The 24,463-nt window shown below is 38.9% G+C and overlaps 1 protein-coding gene across 1 annotated transcript; it reads right to left on the bottom strand.

The window, feature by feature from the left end:
* Positions 1-643: 643 nt before the first annotated feature.
* Positions 644-23,967, bottom strand: RWDD1 (RWD domain containing 1). Its single transcript, XM_081250801.1, has 7 exons — positions 23,791-23,967; positions 16,008-16,073; positions 14,042-14,172; positions 12,015-12,158; positions 11,178-11,310; positions 10,601-10,663; positions 644-937 (listed from the first exon to the last, which is right to left on the bottom strand). Exons 1-7 carry the CDS (start codon positions 23,861-23,863, stop codon positions 816-818), a joined length of 732 nt encoding a protein of 243 aa, XP_081106927.1. The 5' UTR covers positions 23,864-23,967; the 3' UTR covers positions 644-815.
* Between the last annotated feature and the right edge of the window lie 496 nt (positions 23,968-24,463).

The raw sequence follows: 24,463 nt of genomic DNA, 5'->3' as shown, positions 1-24,463 counted from the left end.
CACAAAGGTCTAATGTGTGCATGAATGTGGATGTGTGGTACTCTTGCAGACAGTGTACAATCCCAAGAATTCAGACCACTTCAGACTGGTTAATTCGAAAAGTGGGGAAAATCACAATTTATAGACTTGTCAACTGTAGGACAGTAGTTCTTCATCAGGAGTGTGCATCACAATCACCTGTGTCACAGGTATGAGATTTCACTGTTTTAAAACTCAGACTGAGGCTCAGTGTTTATTAACCTCCACTGAGAAGGGACTAGGAGTGTACACTTTTTAATAACTCCAAAGATGATTCTGATTCAGATACTACTATAGGACTAAAGTCTATTTTACTCCTATTATATGGGCTTCTGGTTTTGTTAAGACTTAAATTTATTATGCCTGAAGGCTAGAATTCAGAAGGTTTAATGCTCTATTCGCCTCAGTCTTCTAATATTTTATATGAATGACAACCCTTAGAATTCAAAAGCCACCAGTCTCTAGCACAGAAATTCCAAGTTATTCCAATTCCTTGCATATAAACCCACACCTGGGTACAGCAACAGCTGACCTTCCAGTCTTGGTGTTTTAGGCAGAATTTCTCTCCAACACTAAATGATTTTAAACTTGTGGCCTTCTTCCCACCAATAAGAGGAATTGAACATTTTATATCTGAAATTTTAAGATCAGTTTATTAAGTTCAATGATGAAAGCCATCAGAAGAATATTCTCCTGAAAATTATTTTTTCTTAGAAAAAAGAAAGGAAAATCAACACCCTCTTAGCATAGCCACAGATGCTATGGCAGTCAAGCCTCTCTGAAGACGGGACGGTCCATTAGTCGGTCAAGTCACTCTCCCGGTCAGCAGGATTGTAGTCTGGATCATCCTCATCATCCTCCAGCTCCAAGTCATCCATTTCCTGGAACAAAGACTCATCTACCTCCACGTTGTTTCCAGCTGCAAAAGACAGAAGATTTCCCCTGCAGTCTTACACTCAGAAATAAAAGATACAACCCAATGGCAGTACCAAACAAGAGACTTCTTAAATGTGCATCTGAGGTGCAAGTGACGAAATCCTGAACTACTACTCATACCAACAGTGATCTGCATTGGTCAGCAGAGACTCACACATTTTAAGAGCAACTTCATGCTTCCAGTTCATAGCCTAAAAAATCCAGCTACAAAAAAAGCCATTCTAGAATGAATTACTTATGATCTGGCATGTTATAAGTTGAAGACAATGATGATACAAAGTTGATTATCACTGACCATGAGACCTGTACCAAGAGTTTATCTCTTCCGATACTGGAGATATATACATCATTAAAGCTCAACTGTACTTATAATTAATTGACAAATTTGATCTTCACTCTCACCCACTTCCCCTGTAACCAGTGGTATGCCTTTCTAAGATTCCAAATGTCTAAGCCCTATAGGAAGTAACACCCAGCCTTTGTATGAAACATCTTCATTCTTCAGTCTATCTGTAGTAAATAAAGTAGGATATTACAGTACTCTTAAATCACCAAAACATTGTTTGCCTTCTTTCCCTCTCAGACTCTAGTCCACTGACATTCAACTCAGTGAGAAGGAGTCTTGCTTCATGCCTAAGAGCAGTTCAGTAATAAAATACAATTTGTTAAGTCCAAGCCAAAGAATAACTGACTCAGCCTGGGAGAAGTAGTGAAGCCCTCACAGAGCAGATGACATCTGAAATATTTTCATGATAAATTTGAATCCAACCAGAAGAAAAGGAGCCAGGATGAAGCAATTCTAGATAGGTTATGCAAAGGCAGAGAGAAGAGCTGAATACTTCTAAGTGGAACACAAGATTCCTGAGGAAAAACATCTGGAGATAACACAGATGAAGGCCAAACTGAAGGACTGTGCAGGTCAACCTCTCCCTCTAAGCAGCACAGAACCACCAGAGGACTGTACGGAGAGAAGTGGCATCATTACACATGGATTTTAGAAATACCACCTCAGAGGTGGTGACTACAAGGTAGGTAAGGGCACCAGGAGGAAGAGACTGAGGCAGGGAAATAATTTATGAAGCTATTACTCAAGTCCAGTTGAAAAATAACAAAACTTTCAAATTAGGAGGAAAGAGCTAAAAAGACATTTCAGAGGCAGAATCAACAGAGAGCTTTTGGTAGTTATTGGATATAAGGAGACACTTGATCCATTAGACAGGGAAGAGTCAAAAATGAGTAAAGACAGTAAAACTTTTAAAGTTCAAGAGAGAATGAGACTAAGCTTTCTGGATCTAAAACTTCTCAACAAAACAGAAAGTAAAATAAGCTCCTAAAATGAGAGGGAGGATAGATGTAGATATCCTTGTTTTCTGTTTCGCGGGGTTTTTTTTTTTTGTTTTTTTTTTTTTTGGAGACTAAAAATCTTAGAACAAGAATGTAATAAGATATTAAAATTAAAAAAAAATTGCTCAGTGTCAGTAGGAGCCCAGCTCAGGTTAAGAAGCATGATTTAGCAGTGGGCCACCTCAACAGATGGTTGATTCTTAACCTTCTTAACCTTTTCCAGAAGGTAGTCCAGGAACGAGGTTGAAAGGCCAGATGCTAGAGGATCCCCAGCTGGCATAATGGGCATGACAGAAGGACGATGAAGTACAGAACCCAGGGAGCGACTGGAGGGGTGATGAGTAAGGAGCTCAGTGTAACAGATACACACAGGGCTCAAGCCCCATGAGGGCAGGGCAATCTGTCTAAATTGTCCTCTGCTGTATCCTCAGTGGCCAGGACAGTGCCTGCCTTACAGGGATGCAATAAACATTTGTGGATGGATGGACAATGGATGGACAAAGACAGCAAGAGCATAAGGGTCAGGATAAAAAAGAAAAGGAAAGCACCAGGGACTAGAGGTTCCAAAGACAGTGAGAGTGATATAAAATCTAAGACTTTTGGTTAGTTATACGTTTGAGGTTTTTATAAAGCTCCATGACAGACCATAGATTTGTGATACTAGAAATTTGAAGAAAACAGGTCACTTGAATCATAGTGACCTGGTTTACTAGCTGTTAGAGGCAAATGTGACCATATTGTTTACCTATTGCTATCTTTGATATTGCTTAAGTTATCATAAAACTTTAAAAAATACATTGCTGGGGGGAGACCTTCAAGATGGGGTGGAAGAGTAAGTCGTGGAGATCACCTTCCTCCCCACAAATACATCAGAAATACATCTACATGTGGAACAACTCCTACAGAACACCTACTGAACGCTGGCAGAAGACCTCAGACTTCCCAAAAGGCAAGAAACTCCCCACATACCTGGGTAGGGCAAAAGAAAAAAGAAAAAACAGAGACAAAAGAATAGGGACGGGACCTGCACCAGTGGCAGGGAGCTGTGAAGGAGGAAAGGTCTCCACACACTAGGAAGCCCCTTCACGGGCAGAGACTGCGAGTGGAGGAAGGGGGAAGCTTCGGAGCCACGGAGGAGAGCGCAGCAACGGGGTGCAGAGGGCAAAGCGGAGAGATTCCCGCACAGAGGATCGGTGCCAACCAGCACTCGCCAGCCCGAGAGGCTTGTCTGCTCACCCGCCGGGGCGGGCGGGGGCTGGGAGCTGAGGCTTGGGCTTCAGAGGTCAGATCCTAGGGAGAGGACTGGGGTTGGCTGCGTGATCACAGCCTGAAGGGGCCAGTGTGCCACAACTAGCCAGGAGGGAGTCCGGGGAAAAGGTCTGGAACTGCCTAAGAGGCAAGAGACCATTATTTCGGGGTACGCAGGAGAGGGGATTCAGAGCACCGCCTAAATGAGCTCCAGAGACGGGCGCGAGCCGAGGCTACCAGCACGGACCCTAGAGAGGGGCATGAGATGCTAGGGCTGCTGCTGCCGCCACCAAGAAACCTGTGAGCAAGCACAGGTCACTATCCACACCTCCCCTCCCGGGAGCCTGTGCAGCCCGCCACTGCTAGGGTCCCGTGATCCAGGGACAACTTCCCCGGGAGAACGCATGGTGCACCTCAGTGCTACCACAGGCTTGCCCCGCATTCCATACCTCTCCCCACCCCCGGCCTGAGTGAGCCAGAGCTCCCAAATCAGCTGCTCCTTTAACCCCGTCCTGTCTGAGCGAAGAACAGACGCCCCCAGGCGACCTACATGCAAAGGAGGGTCCAAATCCAAAGCTGAACCCCAGGAGCTATGTGAACAAAGAGAAAGGGAAATCTCTCCCAGCAGCCTTAGGAGCAGTGGATTAAATCTCCACAATCAACTTGATGTACCCTGCGTCTGTGGAATACCTGAATAGACAATGAATCAAATCATCCCAAGTTGAGGCAGTGGACTTTTAGAGCAACGATATATATACTTTTTTCCTTTTTCTCTTTTTGTGAGTGTGTATGTGTATGCTTCTGTGTGTGATTTTGTCTGTATAGCTTTGCTTTTACCATTTGTCCTAGGGTTCCGTTTTTTTTTTGTTGTTGTTGTTTTGTTTTTAGTATAGTTTTTAGCACTTGTTATCATCGGTGGATTTGTTTCTTGGTTTGGTTGCTCTTTTCTTACTTTCTTTATCTCTTTCTTTCTTTCTCTCTCTCTCCTTTCCTCCCTCCCTCCCTCCCTCTCTCCCTCACTCTGTCTCTCTCTCTCTTTCTTTCTTTCTTTATGGCTGACAGGGTCTTGGTGCTCCGGCCGGATGTCAGGCCTGTGACTATGAGGTGGGAGAGTGGAGTTCAGGACATTGGTCCGCCAGAGACCTCCCAGCTCCATGTAATATCAAACGGTGAAAGCTATCCCAGAGATCACTATCTTAACGCTAAGACCCAGCTCCACTCAATGACCAGCAAGCTACAGTGCTGGACACCTTATGCCAAACAACTAGCAAGACAGGAACACAACCCCATCCATTAGCAGAAAGGCTGCCTAAAATCATAATAAGGTCACAGACACCCCAAAACACACCATCGTAAGCAGACCTGCCCACCAAAAAGACAAGATCCAGCCTCATCCACCAGAACACAACCTCTAGTCCCCTCCCCCAGGAAGCCTACACAACCCACTGAACCAACCTTAGCCACTAGGGGCAGACACCAAAAACAACAGGAACTACGAACCTGAAGCCTGCAAAAAGGAGACCCCAAACACAGTAAGTTAAGCAAAATGAGAAGACAGAGAGGTACACAGCAGATGAAGGAGCAAGGTAAAAACCCACCAGACCTAACAAAGGAAGAGGAAAGAGGCAGTCAACCTGAAAAAGATTCAGAGTAATGACAGTAAAAATGATACAAAAATCTTGAAAATAGAATCGAGAAAATACAGGAAATGTTCAACAAGGACCTAGAAGAACTAAAGAGCAAACAAACAATGATGAACAACACAGTAAATGAAATTAAAAATTCTCTAGAAGGGATCAATAGCAGAATAACTGAGGCAGAAGAATGGATAAGTGACCTGGAAGATAAAATAGTGGAAATAACCACCACAGAGCAGAATAAAGAAAAAAGAATGAAAAGAACTGAAGACACTCTCAGAGACCTCTGGGACAACATTAAACACTCCAACATTTGAATTATAGGGGTCTCAGAAGAAGAAGAGAAAAAGAAAGGGGCTGAGAAAATATTTGAAGAGATTATAGTTGAAAACTTCCCTAATATGGGAAAGGAAATAGTTAATCAAGTCCAGGAAGCACAAAGAGTCCCATACAGGATAAATCCAAGAAGAAACATGCCAAGACACATTAATCAAACTATCAAAAATTACATACAAAGAAAAACTATTAAAAGCAGCAAGAGAAAAGCAACAAATAATATACAAGGGAATCCCCATAAGGTTAACAGCTGATATTTCAGCAGAAACTCTACAAGCCAGAAGGGAGTGGCAGGACATATTTAAAGTGATGAAAGGGAAAAACCTACAACCAAGACTACTCTACCCAGCAAGGATCTCATTCAGATTCAATGGAGAAATTAAAACCTTTACAGACAAGCAAAAGCTAAGAGAATTCAGCACCACCAAACCAGCTTTACAACAAATGCTAAAGGAACTTCTCTAGGCAGGAAACACAGAGAAGGAAAAGACATACAATAACAAACCCAAAACAATTAAGAAAATGGTAATAGGAACATACATATCGAAAATTACCCTAAATGTAAAGGGATTAAATGCTCCAACCAAAAGACATAGACTGGCTGAATGGATACAAAAACAAGACCCGTATATATGCTGTCTACGACAGACCCACTTCAGACCTAGGGACACGTAAAGACTGAAAGTGAGGGATGGAAAAAGATATTCCATGCAAATAGAAATCAAAAGAAAGCTGGAGTAGCAATTCTCATATCAGACAAAATAGACTTTAAAATAAAGACTATTACAAGAGACAAAGAAGAACACTACATAATGTTCAAGGGATCAATCCAAGAAGAAGATATAACAATTGCAAATATTTATGCACCCAACATAGGAGCACCTGAATACATAAGACAAATGCTAACAGCCATAATAAAAGGGGAAATTGACAGTAACATAATAGTAGGGGACTTTTAACACCCCACTATCACCAATGGACAGGTCATCCAAAATGAAAATAAATAAGGAAACACAAGCTTTAAATGATACATTAAACAAGATGGACTTAATTGATATTTATAGGACATTCCATCCAAAAACAACAGAATACACTTTCTTCTCAAGTGCTCATGGAACATTCTCCAAGATAGATCATATCTTGGGTCACAAATCAAGCCTTGGTAAATTTAAGAATATTGAAATCGTATCAAGTATCTTTTCCGACCACAACGTTATGAGACTAACTAGATATCAATTACAGAAAAAAAAATCTGTAAAAAATACAAACACATGGAGGCTAAACAACACACTACTTAATAACCAAGAGATCACTGAAGAAATCAAAGAGAAAAGCAAAAAATACCTAGAAACAAATGACAATGAAAACACGATGACACAAAACCTATGGGATGCAGCAAAAGCAGTTCTAAGAAGGAAGTTCATAGCAATACAATCCTACCTCAAGAAACAAGAAACATCTCAAATAAACAACCTAAACTTACACCTAAAGCAATTAGAAAAAGAAAAAAAAACCCTAAAGTTACCACAAGAAAAGAAATCAAAAAGATCAGATCAGAAATAAATAAAAAAGAAATGAAGGACACAATAGCAAAGATCAATAAAACTAAAACCCGGTTCTTTGAGAAGATAAACAAAATTGATAAACCATTAGCCAGACTTATCGAGAAAAAAGGGAGAAGACTCAAATAAACAGAATTAGAAATGAAACAGGAGAAGTAATAACTGACACTGCAGAAATACACAGGATCATGAGAGATAACTACAAGCAACTATGTGCCAATAAAATGGACAACCTGGAAGAAATGGACAAATTCTTCGAAAAGCACAACCTTCCAAGACTGAACCAGGAAGAAACAGAAAATATAAACAGACCAATCACAAGCACTGAAATTGAAACTGTGATTAAAAATCTTCCAACAAACAAAAGCCCAGGACAAGATGGCTTCACAGGCAAATTCTATCAAACATTTAGAGAAAAGCTAACACCTATCCTTCTCAAACTCTACCAAAATATAGCAGAGGGAGGAACACTCCAAAGTCATTCTACGAGGCCACCATCACCCTGATACGAAAACCAGACAAGGATGTCACAAAGAAAGAAAACTATAGGTCAGTATCACTGATGAACATAGATGCAAAAATCCCCAGCAAAATACCAGCAAACAGGGCTTCCCTGGTGGCGCAGTGGTTGAGAGTCTGCCTGCCGATGCAGGGGACACGGGTTCATGCCCCAGTCTGGGAAGATCCCACATGCTGCGGAGCGGCTAGGCCCGTGAGCCATGGCCGCTGAGCCTGCGCATCCAGAGCCTGTGCTCTGCAACGGGAGAGGCTGCAATAGTGAGAGGCACGCATATCGCAAAAAAAAACAAAACAAAACCAGCAAACAGAATCCAACAGCACATTAAAAGGATCATACACCATGATCAAGTGGGGTGTATCCCAGGAATGCAAGGATTCTTCAATATACGCAAATCAATCAATGCGATACACCATATTAAGAAACTGAAGAATAAAAACCATATGATCATTTAAATAGATGCAGAAAAAGCTTTCAACAAAATTCAACACCCATTTATGATAAAAACCGTCCAGAAAGCAGGCATAGAGGGAACTTACCTCAATATAATAAAGGCCATATATGACAAACCCACAGCCAACATCGTTCTCAGTGGTGAAAAACTGAAACCATTTCCACTAAGATCCGGTTGCCTATTCTCACCTCTATTAACCTAGCTTTCGAATTTTTAGCCACAGCAATCAGAGAAGAAATAAAAGGAATCCAAATCGGAAAAGAAGAAATGAAACTGTCACTGTTTGCAGATGACATGATACTATACATAGTGAATACTAAAGATGCTACCAGAAAACTACTAGAGCTAATCAATAAATTTGGCAAAGTAGCAGGATACAAAATTAATGCACAGAAATCTCTGGCATTCCTATACACTAATGATGAAAAATATGAAAGAGAAATTAAGGAAACACTCCCATTTACCATTACAAAAAAAAGAATAAAATACCTAGGAATAAACCTACCTAAGAATACAAAAGACCTGTATGCAGAAAACTATAGGACACTGATGAAAGAAATTAAAGATGATACAAACAGATGGAGAGATATACCATGTTCTTGGATTGGAAGAATCAACACCGTGAAAATAACTATACTACCCAAAGCAATCTACAGATTCAATGCAATCCCTATCAAATTACCAATGACATTTTTCACAGAACTAGAACAAAAGATTTCACAATTTGTATGGAAACACAAAAGACCCCGAATAGCCAAAGCAATTTTGAGAAAGAAAAACGGAGCTGGAGGAATCAGGCTCCCTGACTTCAGACTATACTACAAAGCTACAGTAATCTAGACAGTATGGTATTGGCACAAAAACAGAAGAATAGATCAATGGAACAGGACAAAAAGCCCAGAGATAAACCCACACACATATGGTCACCTTACCTTTGACAAAGGAGGCAAGAATGTACAATGGAGAAAAGACAGCCTCTTCAATAAGTGGTGTTGGGAAAACTGGACAGCTACATGTAAAAGAATGAAATTAGAACACTCCCTAACACCATACACAAAAATAAACTCAAAATGGATTAAAGACCTAAATGTGAGGCCAGACAGTATAAAACTCTTAGAGGAAAACATAGGCAGAACACTCTATGACATAAGTCACAGCAAGATCCTTTTTGACCCTCCTCCTAGAGAAATGGAAATAAAAACAAAAATAAACCAATGGGACCTAATGAAACTTAAAAGCTTTTGCACAGCCAAGGAAACCATAAATGAGACGAAAAGACAACCCTCAGAATGGGAGAAAATATTTGCAAATGAAGCAACTGACAAAGGATTAATCTCCAAAATTTACAAGCAGCTCATGCAGCTCAATAACAAAAAAACAAACAACCCAATCCAAAACTGGGCAGAAGACCTAAACAGACATTCCTCCAAAGAAGATAAACAGATTGCCAACAAACACATGAAAGAATGCTCAAACCACTAATCATTAGAGAAATGCACAATCAAAACTACAGTGAGGTATCATCTCACACCAGTCAGAATGGCCATCATCAAAAAACCTACAAACAATAAATGCTGGATAGGGTGTAGAGAAAAGGGAACCCTCTTGCACTGTTGGTGGGAATGTCAATTGATACAGCCACTATGGAGAACAGTAAGGAGGTTCCTTAAAAAACTAAAAATAGAACTACCATATGACCCAGCAATCCCACTACTGGGCATATACCCTGAGAAAACCATAATTCAAAGAGTCATGTACCAAAATGTTCATTGCAGCTGTATTTACAATAGCTAGGATATGGAAGCAAACTAAGTGTCCATCGACAGATGAATGGATAAAGAAGATGTGGCACATATATACAATGGAATATAACTCAGCCATAAAAGGAAACGAAATTGAGTTATTTGTAGTGAGGTGGATGGACCTAGAGTCTGTCATACAGAGTGAAGTCAGTCAGAAAGAGAGAAACAAACATCGTATGCTAACACATATATATGGAATCTAAAAAAAAAAAAAATGGTTCTGATGAACCTAGGGGCAGGACAGGAATAAAGACACGGACATAGAGAATGGACCTGAGGACGCGGGGAGGGGGAAGGGTAAGCTGGGATGAAGTGAGAGAGTGTCATGGAGTTATATATACTACCAAATGTAAAATAGATAGCTAATGGGAAGCAGCTGCATAGCACTGGGAGATCAGCTCGGGGCTTTGTGACCACATAGAGTGGTGGGATAGGCTGGGTAGGAGGGAGACCTAAGAGGGAAGAGATATGGGGATGTATGTATATGCATAGCTAATTCACTTTGTTATAAAGCAGAAACGTACACACCATTGTAAAGCAATTATACTGCAATAAAGATGTTTTTTAAAAAAATACTTTGCTGTAGTTTAATGTATATATTGATCAAACATTAGAATTTATTCTTCAAAATGTGTTTCTTTATAGCCTTGGGAGGAAAAATTTGCATTAAGTTACCACTATGATTTTCATGGTTTAATATTAAAAACAGCACATTATGTATATGTGGAATTCTAACATTATCTTACCATCTTCCAAGAACTGAATATCAGATGTGTCGAGATTATGATCTGTTTCAAATAGCTGTCTCCCTAAAAGAAATAAACATATTTAACTCGAATGGCATACTTTTCCTCCATCTTCCCTACAATGCTTTAACCAGTAGAATAATATAAACAAGTTATAAAAAAAGTCTTAAAACATGTTTTTCCTGTGAATTTCAATCAATTTATGAACTCAGTGAGTAACTAAGAGGCGTATGAAATGTATTTGCATTAAAATGGAACAAATGAAAGCCTAATCTGCCTCAGAGTCCTAGAAAAACAAACAGGTTTGATTCTACCAGTCCTAAGGCTTGTGATCCTAAAAGTCACGGTAGTTATATCACAAGATCTATCCACTCCAATATTTAGATGAAAGATAAGCCATAAAAATTAATTATAATTATGTGTGAAGAAACATCACCATATGGAGAGAATGCTTTCTCTTTTTGTCCTAGATCCCTAAGTATATTATTTTCTTATAGAAATCTGTCCAAATGATCCTCTTGCTATACGAGAAATAATATAGGAGGGCTTAAAGGGAACAGGATATGAGGGGTCATACCACTTAATTTATTTTTTCCTGCTTGCTCTTCTTCTTTCATTCGTTTCTTTTTAATTTCCAAGAGTTCTGCATCAAACTTGGCCTTCCAACTTAAGAAATTCTCGATTGTAACAGGAGTGCCATGGAATAATTGCTTAGAAAAGAAAAAAGACACATCACCAGATAAATGATACAACAGTTAGAAAATAAAGCCTAATGATCTTCTAGACAAATGAATACAGCCACTTACAGGAAAAACAGAGAAAAATGGTTTCAAGTTTAAAATATTTAGTCTGATTTCTGCCTGCATTAGCTACTCTCATTGGTTTTGGCAATTTACTCTGGAAAAGTCCTTTTTTAATTTTTATTACAAAAAAAGCAAAGATAATATGTAACGTGTCCCCATTGCTATTCACTGTTAAGAAGAAAGTTGCTACTGTCAATATTAATACATTTAAATACACATCAATTCATAACACTAACATCATTGCTTATCTTTTTTACTTCATTTTAGAATCTAAGGTTTTCTTTACATTTAGTAAATATTTAAATCACTCTGGTGGAGGCTTTATAATTCTAAACTCTATAACGTAAGTGAAATAGTTTATATTTCTTGCTTTTACCTGCATGAGCTTTATTAACCTTTAACTAACTGATTATTAGTCATTATTGTGCCATGCGCACCAACTAAATGAGGGACCTTCTAAAATTTTACTTAGTAAAGCTTTATTAAAATTTACTTGTGTTTCTTTTTGTGATTCCCCCCAAATTACTGAAATTTCCAAAAGCAAAAACAAAACAAAAACCCAAAAAGCAGATTTAAAGAATAATAAAAGAAAACATGACTTTTAAATATACCTTTTCAGCTTCTTCTGCTTCTTTTTCTTTTTGTTTTTTTTCTTCTTCTCGCCTAGTTTTTATTTGATCTACTATTTCATTTAATTTTTCTTGCACGGCTGTCACTAAAGTAAAGATCATCACCATACCAAGGTTTTCTTCTGCCTATGTAACCAAAAAACGAAAAAAGGTTGTAGTGAGAAACATAATTCTCAGAAAAATAAAAACAACTAACTAACCGGTGGGGGAAAAAAGGTGTTTCAGCATAATTACTACACTCCATACATTTATAACATGATTACTAATTCAGTTACACCATAAGTTTGGACTCTTGGATCACTTAAGAATTAAGCATATATATAAAAATAACATCTTAAATTTTAAAAGTCTTGTAATTTGCCGTATTCAACCTAAAACAGAGAAAAAAAGAAATTTCAATAAACTCTATGTAATAATCATAAATGTAGGTAGAATTCAGAAAACCTTTTTCTACAGTAGCTAGCAACATCAGTTCTCCAGCATGTTTTCATCATTTTAGTTTTAAACCATTATGAATAGAAAGAAAAAAAGATACATAAAGATAAATCATAAAAGTACCTACATTCTTTATTGTTGTATTATATTAGAAAATCACTTTGCCCTCAAAATTCAGTCCATTGTCAGAGCTCTTAAAATACCCTCAAAGAACTAAAATGATGATAACATACTGGAGAACTGATAGTGCTAGCTACTGTAAGAAAAAGTTTTCTGAATTCGTACCAAAATGTTATTAGGCATTTATACCTGACTGGTGAGATTAAGGGTAATCTTTATTTTCTTCTTCATTATTTTCTGTATTTTCTGAGTTTTCTATAATATAAATTTATTATTTTGATAACTAAAAATTAATATAACTACTTTTAGGGGAAAAATACAAATATGCGCTCTATCTCTGATCTCAGGTAAGTATCAGAAAGAAATCAAAACTTTCTTTTTGAAAGAAAGGAGTTTGAGTATAAATGAAATAAAAAATGCATATTAACAAAATCACTCAGATCAAATAACTTACATTAATATATGACTGACTGAATACAGTATATTGTTCCAGGCTCTCTGCAATGTTTTTACAAGAAGCATGTTAAACCAAATATATAGAATTAATATAACTTCACACTGGGTAACAGAGTGAACAGGGCCCAGGATCAGCATAAATGTTTGATATATCCTTTCCCTCTTCATTCTCTAATAGCTCCAGATATTTTTTAAATGTCAGCATTTAGAGCACCTATAGTCCCTGAAATATACAAGTCACATTTATGCTGGAGACATGTTTTCTGTCAGTTCTTAGAAAACAAACAAAATCAGGACTTCTGCTTTTAAGATGGTGGAGTAAGATTTTACTTGCCCTCCCTACTCCCTACTCTGAAGATCCCATGAAAACTCTCTACTCAAGCAAGAGAGAGCTTTAAATATCCCCCATGCCCAGACTGTGAGTAGCCCATCCCATCACAGAACTAGCCAGGTAAGAACTTTCTGATACCCATTTTTTTCTTCCACACAACACCTCCTCTTGGAAGGGTCATAAACCATTGTTGCTGTTTGTAAGCGTAGGTGGCAGGAGAGATAGGAAAGAAAAAAAATCAATCACCACTCCTCTTACCAAATTATAGGCAACTAGACTGCAACAGGTCAGAGGGGTTAGGAGTTATAATTTTTTTTAAGTTGGAATTTTTAAGTGCACATGGGACTAGGCATTCTGAGAACCAAATTTTAACTGTGTTTATAACTTAGAGTACCTAATCAGACTTATTATCACCTACAAGTCACAGGGTTAACTGAGTTTCAAACAAGGGTATAGGGAGAACTTCTCTTACTCAAATTTTAAAGGTACAGTGGGAAACAAAAATAAAGATGCTTTGTGAATATATATATACACACACACATCATGAATTGTGCTTGTTCAAAACACTGGTTATACATATTTAATTGCATTTTCTGACTCTTAATATTACTGTATAATATTTAAGGCCAATAAAATAATGCCATTACAAAACTTGTTATTTCCTTACCTGTAATGCTAATAATTTTAAAATGTCTGAGACATCATTATCATCTAGATTTAACTGAGAGAATATTTCATAAAGGGGAGCTTCATCTGGGTATTTTTCACTGTATGTAAACTTGAGGGTAGTCTGGACAGCTAAAGACACAAGATAAGAGATTGATATGAAAAGCTTAAAATGTAAAGTACAGAGAGGTCAATATCTTTGTGGAGTCAGTAATTAATTTACAATGTGTCAATGAAAAGTAGCACAACAGATTTTCCTACAAAGAAAAACAAGGTTACCATGAGACCAGATAGATAATTACTAACATAAACAACATGTACCACAAATATAAGTGAAAACAAATCATAGGAATACCAAAGATCACTTCTAACACATGAAACACATCTACTACTTGTGAGTATTTTATCATATTGCACATCAGAGAAAGAGGATGAAGAACACATTCTTTTTAAATCTCTCCTTAAGATGAACAAAAGGCACTGAATATGACATATAGAAAAAGTACTACCTTAGGCTCATTTTCAGGCCTCTACCAGAGCCAGCTTCAGTGCAGAAGATCTGCCTTTAGCCCTCGAGTCCATACTGCTATCTGCACAAGCCAGCAGGGCATTGCTAAGGGGTTGCTAGCGTACACAGCTGTGAACTGGACAGTTTGAGAGGTTGTCTGAGAAACTTTTAACCTGACTCATCCATACATGCTCCCCCAGTCTTTTGGCCTGTGCCAATTCACAGATCTGACACTGGTATAGGTGTGAGATTCTTACAGGCGCATTAGTGCAAAGTATCTCTCTGCTACCTAGCATGATGAATTCTCAATTTCACCAACTAAGCAGTAGGGCTAGACATTTTCTGTTTAAACTTATTTGTCAAAATGACCCTTTGTCTAGATTTTGCCTTTCCTGTAACTCACATTTTAATTATTAAAACCTCCTGATTTTGATGATTTTAACTGAAATCTAGATTTCTCTCCATGGGAATGGAAAAAAAAAACACCTCAAAATGTGCTGGCTTGATATTTTGTTTTAATTTTTGTGCATGACGTTAACAAAGAAGTTTATATAAATATATATAAATATATATATCTATCTATATAAATATATGTAAATAACTGTATCCAACAGCTTTTTAATTCAGATTTCAGTAATATCAATACTAACCTCATTTTCAATTCTACAAGACAGATTTAGAGTTATCAAATGATACCACTAAAACGGTATTACTGAATACCCATGACAGAATTTTACTTGACAGGAAAAAAAAAAAAAAATCCTTGGGGTTAACACCAACTTATATAACATTCTTATCAAATTACAATATTAACTGAACTGGACTAAAAGCAGAAAAGAACTTAAGACACTCTTCCCCCAACAGGTACCAAATTTAAATTAATTTTAATTTATTAGTTTTATAGCTCCTTTATTTCAATTTGTATATCTGTCTTAGTTCTACACTTGTATAATATTGGTTTTTATTTGGTTTTATGTATACACATACTTAAATAACAGTACAATATCCATTCTAAAGAGAGAGGGGGAAAATGCAGATAGGTATTTATCCAGCCCAATTTATAACAGCAAATTTCCAGTAAACAATCTAAACATCCAAAGAGGAAAAAGTCCATGCTATGCCAAGGAATACCACACAACCATTAAATTACGTGTGCATGCCAAGTGTTCTTGACAAATATGTCCTACCCTTTTTCTATCTGCTGTATTGTTAATGTTTCTGTTTCACTTTTAAGAATTAAGCTTACTGTCAGAATACATCTCCTTGACTTCCTCTCTGTTTCTCTAGAAGTCATTATTCCATAGTAAATACTGATTAGAAATATGTAACACTCATACTAAATTCTTAACAGCACCTTAGCACCTCCACACATGCAATGCCCAACACAATGGCTGCAAAATGAATAAAATTACCGAGAGAAGGGCTTAGAAAAACCTAAAGTATTTTTGATTAGACTTACTTTCATCGTTTTCTCCAGCCTCAGATGTCACAGTAATGGTGAAGCTGGGTGGATTTTCTGATAATACTGCAAGAAATTATACACAGAGGTTAAGTTATTAAGATGCTTCCTAAGGCACATGCTTTTCCTTATTAGCAAAATATCAATATCCAGTCCTAGAAACTGATCCCTATCCTGTATTTCCATTTTCATAAATACAGACTGAATAGAACAATTCAAATGATAAAACGTCCATCAATTTCTATTTAAATCTAGGGTTTTCTTTAATCTGGGGGGAAAAATACCTATAATAGATACCCTCTTTGAGTTTTATCAAATCAATTAAAATAAGTAATTTACTTTTTAATTCAAAATTTCCACCTATACATGGAAAATTACATTCTAAAAAATTTCAAATGAAACGGCAAAAAAAAAAAAAATTGATGTTTCTCATCAGAACCTACCCCCTCATAAATACTCAGTAGTATCACTAATTTTTATACTTATATATTCTGAAATATAATTCAGAATCTCCATGACAAACAGTAAATATTAATTTGTTAGAGTTTGTGTCTTCTAGCTCTCTCGTTCTTCTATATCATCTCTAGAACCAAGCTTTATTATTTCACCAATTATTGAAAATCTGCCATCTTTCATGGAATTACAAAATTATCCATGAATCCAAGTATCAAATTACTTATAATTTGTTAAGCAAGACATGTCAATCAACATTTACATAAATAAGAAAGCTTTATATGCTATTTTGCAGCCTGATGTCTATCTGATACTATTTACCTGTTTATGATCTATTCCCCCACAAGAATACTGTAAAAACTCTGAGAACTCCTAGATCAGTGCCTGGCAGTATCTAGAAACTCAATAAAGTTTGGCTCAATGAAAGAGCTAAACTAATATTCAGAACCATTAGATGACTGAACAAGGAAAATTCAAGTCACCCTTGACTGCTGCTGAGCCCACAAGAAAAGTCTGTGCTTCACTTCAGGCCTGAGAAGCCCTGACCCCAGTGCAGCTCAGCAGCCTCTTTCAGACATGAAAGAGTAAGGGGATCTCTGAAGAGGTCACCACAAAAACTACTCAGCTTTTCCTATTCGAGAACTTCTGAAGTCTTCATAAATAAATGAATTATCAATAAAATGAATTATCAATAAAAGTTTCAGGGGACTTCCCTGGCAGTCCAGTGGTTAAGATTCCAGTGCTTCCACCACAGGGGGCGCGGGTTCGATCCTTGATGGGGGAACTAAGATCCCACATGCTCTGTGGCATGGCCAAAATGTTAAAAAAAAAAAAAAATCAAGACATATTCCCTCATTTTAATTGAAGTTTAAAAGTACTCGAAGAGGGGCTTCCCTGGTGGCGCAGTGGTTGAGAGTCCGCCTGCCGATGCAGGGGACACAGGTTCGTGCCCCGGTTCGGGAAGATCCCACATGCCGCGGAGCGGCTGGGCCCGTGAGCCATGGCCGCTGAGCCTGCGCGTCCGGAGCCTGTGCTCCACAACGGGAGAGGCCACAACAGTGAGAGGCCCGCATACCGCAAAAAAAAAAAAAAGTACTTGAAGCAATGATGAACATCTATGATTAGTACAAAGGTGTTTGTCAGGAAGATAAGAGACTCACTGGACTCATATTTTAATAGACCTCAGGCAGTCCAGCCTATGCTGAAAAAGCCCCTAAAAGGTAATTATAATAAAGATTTTATAATATGATTGCCCTACCTTTTTTCTAACAAACGTGTGTAAAATATATTTGATGTACTTCATTCCTATTTCTTTTCATGACCAACCTTAGCATTTACATGTCATGGAATATAAACATTGCAACTATAGAAATAAGCATTCAACTCAATGACATTCCAACTTATTATCATTTTCTAGGGCTCCATGAGGCTGTAATTTAGGGGTTACCTATAACCAGTAACAACAGCTAATATTTATTGAGCATTTACTTTGCACCTGTGCTGTTCTATGCATTTACACAAAGATCCTTTACTTCTCACACCAAAATCGTGCTTTTATACTGTTACCATATTTCACCAAGTTTAAGATGCCATCAATTATGTGATGCGCCCTACTTTATGTACCACTAAGAAAGAAAAAAGAAACTGCCAATTAAACTATGATATGTAATCAATTATAAGACAAATTCATATTTCATAAATGTTTACATGTAAAATTATGTCTTCGAATCAGTTAAATATAGTATCATCCCAATTTTATAGATGTGGAAACTGAGATAAAAGAGCTATATAGCCAGTAACTGGCAGGACTGAATATAAACTGTATAGAGTTTCATTTAAAAAGAAAAAAATTTTTTCCAGCTTAGAAATTCCAGGGAAGTCATTTGAGCTAGGTTGTGAATTAAGGCATACTGGTAAATAGAAATGGAGAAAAGGAATGCAGGATAGAGTAACACGGCAAAGGGTATGATGGTGCAAAAGCTTAAGGAATATGCAAGGAATTAGAAATTATTCCACTAGTGAATGTATATGCGGTGAATAAAACAAGTTGAAAATATACAGCTGAAAGTTTAGTGTGGACAGCGATAGCTTTCTTTAGCAGAAGTAATAAGGTCAGAATTCTATTTCTAAACATAGAAGATAAATCTAGCAACATTGCATAAAATGGAAGGGGAAAAACAAGACTAGATGCAGGATGAAACTTGATAGTTACTGAAATCGTTTCAGCAAAGTTAATGAGGTTCTGAACTAGGCTGGTAGCAATGGGAACAGCAGAGAACAGGGAGAAATCTAAGATGGTAATAGGTGACAACTTGAATTTGCAGGCAGTGCCACTAACAAAAACCAGAAATAGAAAAGAAAAGCCAGATGTATTTGAAGAACACAGGGAATTTCAGTTGGAGGTATCAAGTATGCAATCAGAAATGGGCAAATGGAGCTAAAGAGAGTTGGGTTTGAATTTAATTTGGGATCATCCACAGAGGTGACAGCTAAAGCCATTCGACTAAATGAAATCGCCAGAGGGAATACAGAGAGAAAAATAAGGGCCAATGTCAGCTATGTAAGGGATCCTAAGTTTGCCGAACAAAAGTAAGAGGAGGAAAAAGTGCCAAAGGTTAAAAGAAAAGCAGCAGCCATGACAGGTAAAAACAAACTCAAGAGAAGCCTATTTTATTTGTGAAGCCACCTAAGTACCGAGAGATCCAGCTCTGACATGGCAGTGTCTACGTGCTGTATGTGTCTGAGTAGCTGTTGGTGGGGGTAATGGGGAATGAACCATTGGCCTGCAAGATCGTATCTAAATCCCTAACAAGGCCCGTTGTGATCTGGCCCCTGCGTACTTGTCAGGTCTCATTTTCCGTGACTCTCACTTTACTTTCTAGCCATACCCAGCTACTTGTCCTTTGAACACATTTGGCTCTCACAGAGTCATGCTTCTGGACATATGCCCCATCCCCCAGTCTCATTCACATAACTCATCACCCCTCAGGTCTCCAAAACAACTCAGACCGTCCCCTCTCCCTTTGCTGTGGCTGCATTCTATATGAACCTCCATGAAAGAATCATCACATTGTGTTGTAAATTATTTATCTGATGTCTTTTCCCAAGAGATTGAGCTTCTAACAATACGTATACTAAATATCTGGTAAATGAGGAACCCATGTGGTAAATGAGGACATGGGAATGCTAGCAAGAACATCACTGAACTGCCTGACCTTGGGAGCTAGATAGAACAGGGAGGCAAGATGAACAAGAAAGAAGCTGATAAACTATCAAACCATGAGAATTCATGATGAGAGGCATGTTCACTTAAAGCATGGGAATGAAAAACCGTGGGGCTACAAAGCTTAGAGACAGAAAGGAATTTCAGAGGCCAAAATTTTAAAGATGGCCCATCCAAGCTGTGGCTGTGGCCCCATGCAGTTGGAGGAAATAGAAATCAAAACTGTTCGTTGATAAAGACTGGAGTTATGAAGCCATGTTATTAGAAGAATCCACAACTAAGATGGTAAATTTCTAGTAAAGAGTATCTTATATTTGTTTAACAGTTATAATGTTTTTACACTTACATTATTCCTTATTAAATAGATATGTAAACTGAGGCTTGGAGAGGTTATATGGTTTGTCCAAGGACAAAGAGCTGATACGCATTCCACCAAACTGCCATTACAGAGAGAAAATTGTGAACCAGGAACAAACAAACAAAAATATTGGAGAACACTGCTAATATCCACTCTCCCCTTCTTCCAGTTATACCATTTTTAACTGAGCGTATTGCCCACCCAGAATGAAGACTATCTTTCCCAGCGTCCCTTCCAGTTAGGTCTCACCAAATGACTGAGTTCCAGCTAATGGGATAGAAAGAAATAAGCCCTTTGATAGTTTTGAGGAAATTTCCTTCAGAAACTGCTGTCTTTTACTTCTTCTTCTTTTTTTCCTCCTTCATTCCTTTATCTATCCTACTGTCTGGAAAAGGGATGCTGCCATCGTCACCATGAGCATGAGACTACATCTTAGGGATGACAAAGAACTAAGAAGAAGCCTGGGTCCCTGAAGAATTCTTGCACCAGAGCTACACATCTATCAGTTATGTGCAAGAGCAATAAACTTTTACCTTTTTAAAACCAGTTATTTGGAGTTTTCTATCATAGCTTAACCTAATTAAATTTAAAAAATGGAAAAGGGATAATATTCCAAAGCTTGGAGGTTACTAAAATAGGGAAACTTACTGAATTGAACTTGCAAAGATGAATTATTCCTGAGTTCTCATGAAGCAACAATCCTATCCCAATGCATTACACACTGTGAGTTGGGGCGAGGTGAGGAAAGATTAGCTTTCACTAGAGACCAGACTTCCACCACTGTGAGTGGATCAAAATACTTTTGAGAAAAAGAATAAGGTTGTTGGGCATTGCGGAAGGAACCAGTGGAGGAGCAGAAGTGTTAGGTGATACGGGGCAGATGATGGTAAACTAGACAGAATTTATGATTTTGTAAAGAGCAGAGAGAATGGAGGTAGTAGCTGAAAGGTACACTAACAGGACACACAAATGACACCAAGGTTTTCACAAAGAACCAGATCAGCTCATGTTAAAATAAGTCTCTTTGGGTCTTAGAAAGTGACTGTCCTAGAAAAACTCCTTTCACAAGATGACTTCTGCCCCATCTCTAAGATGCAACTTTAACTGTTAAGCTCACGGGTGTTACTTAGAGGTACTAATATAAGCAAATACAGGATTACGTACCCCTCTCTGTAAGATCAAACAGAATTAAGGGAACCTGACTTTTGTTTAGCCTAAAGCTAACCAATTTGTTCCAACAAAACACCCGATAGCCAGGATTTTGACACAGAAATGGAAATAACCAAATTCAACTACCTTAGCAGGACCTTGTCAAGTGAAGCACTGAAGGAGAATGTGGTATCAGGAAAGTCCATTTATATTTTGGGAGACTAGTTGTTAGGAGGATTGGATCAATGTGCAGTCAAGCTACAGAATAGGCACAAAGAAGAAACTGTATTATGATGTTATATTTCACAACAAATTCAACATCAGGCCAAAAGTTCTCTGCAAATAGTCAAGCAACAATTCTAAAGTCAGGTTAGGTCTATGTGCCTAGGACTATGGCTGGCTGAATTGTGCCTCTTCAGCATCCACAAGGGGGTCATGATGTATTTAACAAAGGCTTCTCTGTCAGCACTCTACCATGTACTTAAAAAAAAGTATTGACCAAATCTAATATTCAATGTGATTCAAAGTGACATTTGAACACTACCAATTAGTGTTCCTTGGCAAACTGACACAAACAAGTTCTCTTTCTGAAACCTGGTATGAAAACATTAAAGTATGAAATCATCAACACAAAAGAAAGCTATAAAACAGTAAACCTTGCGGATCCTCAAAATTTCAAAAGACCAAACATGGAAATATATGATTCCAAAGTCCTCTGCCTTTTCCTTGAGGTATCATACAGAACTTGATCAAAGTTCCTAAAGAACTATAAATCAAGACATCTCATTTTAATTTATTTAATGCAATTGTAGGAATGATGATAGGAATTAGAGACAGGTGGGCTCAGCTGACACTGCAGGATACTTGATGCGTCAAAGATTCACATATTGTCTTTCATTACCCTGGCTCAGAATCCTCAAGCACTTTTGCATCTGACAAGAATTTCACATACTGAACTATATCAGAGCTTAGTACAATTTGAAAGAACCATCCAATTATTCTAGGGTTAAAAATGTATCACTGTCATAAATGTTTATGTGCACAGTACTTAATGAGTGATGCCTTATGCCCAAAGAAATGAAAACAGCACATCGTATGCTTTCTTAACTCTGCCTACACTGTGTTCATGCCTGTTACATTTCCAATGTACTAGAAATGACCAAACGTCATGATTAAGAATATATCCAACAACTGACCCTATATTCTATTTTATTTAGACATTGATATATAAGCAAGGATAGATAAGGGAGCCAGACTCCATACACACTCACCCAGTTAATGACACTCTCAAACCCCTCTTCACTCATCCCCTTAACATCCTCACAGCACAGTTGTACTGCTGTTGAGAGAGAACATGAACAGGACTGGAGCTATACAGGGATAGCTGAGAGACATCTGCCTGTTGGCAAAGCAGAACAAAATTTGCTACCATTGCAAGCAGTGATCAAAGGGTAGAGCTAAGAAAACTAAGCTAAACAATGAAAAGGGAGTTTATGAGTTAAAATAACATTACCTTACACTCTGAATTCTGACAATCAGTGATGCACAACACTCAAAGGAAGGGATAGGGAATGTAAATCCCACAAACCTAGGCTATACTCGCTCATATTGGCTTTATTGGATCACCTCTCAAAAACTGAGTGTAAAGTGAGAGAAGCCATATTGATATGGTTATCTTGCAGCATTTTCAGAATCATCTGAAGGCTTAATACTGAAGAATTCTCTTCCTTTAAAATGTACCAAATGAATTTCTCATTAATACTTTACATTAGCCCAACTTACCAAGTAATCTGCTCCCCCTCATCCCAGCTGGAGCTGGATCCCAAGCCCCAGACCTTACTCTTATTACCAGTCCTGCCACTAACTTTCTGGCCAACCCAGAGCAAGCACTTACCTCTCCTGAGCCTCCACTACCTTGCTTCTAGCAAGAGGAAGCCAGGCCTGATGACGTCTGATATCCTACTATTGGTCTAATTACCTGTGATCTTACAGTGGACCTGAAATTTGGGCCACCTCATTCATGGGGCAGTCTGCAGAATATCAGAATGTTTAAAAAAACAAAGAACGAAAGAAAGAAAAGAAAAACGACAAACTTCAGGGACAACGCTACTCTCAAAACGGATTCTGAGTAACTTTGAGAATTCTGAATCCCACAAACTTTAAAACGCCATCGTCTGAAAAACAGCTTCTACCAGAATAGAGGTGAAAATATGAAAACTGACACTTCTGCGGCACTGGAAAGACTACTCCCACTTGGAGTATCTATATTCGTGTATTTCACTAAACCTCGGGCTGCTGTTAAGTGACAATGAAACCCTCTGGTGTTGTCCCCGACTGAATTCCAGGCCCGAGACTCCAGGGACCTCGCCAGCCTCGCCCGGACTTTCAGATTTCAGGGAACAAGCGAAGAAGAGAAAACAGCCGTATAGTTTTACTTGTAGATGCCTGAACCCTTGAGGAGAAGTAGAGAAGAGAGCGCGGTGGCCACACGGCCTCTCCGTTCCCTTCTCCATCCTGGCCCGGGATGCCGAGGGCCGTGGCGGTGGCGGCCGGTACCACTCCACCCCGAGTAGCTGCGGGCCCGCGGCCGCGGAAGTCACCTGTGAAGGAGTCAGGGTAGATGGACTCCAGAGCCTCCAGCTCGTTGCGCTGCTCCTCGCCGTAATCTGTCATCGCGGCCCTCGCTGCAGCCCATGGATCGCCCAGACACCCAGGCGGCGCGCGGCAGCCGGGACCGCGGCGCGCTGGGAGAGCAGGCAGCTGCCGGGCGGGCGCAGGCGCACTCCCCGGCTGAGAGGCCGGAGGCCCAAAGACAGGTTAGGCCTGCTGAGCCACAGCCTAGCGCCTGCCTCCGCCTGCTCCCTAGTTCCGCGTTCGACTCGTTGGGCCTGGCCGGTGGGCCGCCTGTCCCACGCCCGCTCGGGATTTGCAGGGATGGGGAAGACACCCGGTCTGGCATTAGCCACGGACACCTAAGGATTGGTTCCTGGGCTTTGCAGGGCCTGAGCGTGAAAAGCCCCTCAGCGCCGCATCCTTGCCCGATTGGTCTGGGCTTAAGGCCGGCCTGGCGTGCGGGGGCGTGACTGTGTAGCTGGAGGCGGGACGCTGGGGGCGTCCGCAAACTTGGTCGCTTCCGGTTTCCGGGTTACGAAGTTGTGGCAGCGGCAGAATGGGTAAAGGCCCGTCATAGTGATGGCTAATGGCGGGTCACAGGTGATTTCTACGTTCCTGGAACCTCTAAGTTCTTGGCATCCCACGAGAGTGTAAGATCCA

This window comes from Mesoplodon bidens, assembly GCF_964165515.1.
Source record: "Mesoplodon bidens genome assembly, chromosome: 12".
Lineage (NCBI taxonomy): Eukaryota > Metazoa > Chordata > Mammalia > Artiodactyla > Ziphiidae > Mesoplodon > Mesoplodon bidens.
The sequence above is the reverse complement of the archived record's forward strand: the minus strand, read 5'-3'. Positions and strand labels throughout refer to the sequence as shown.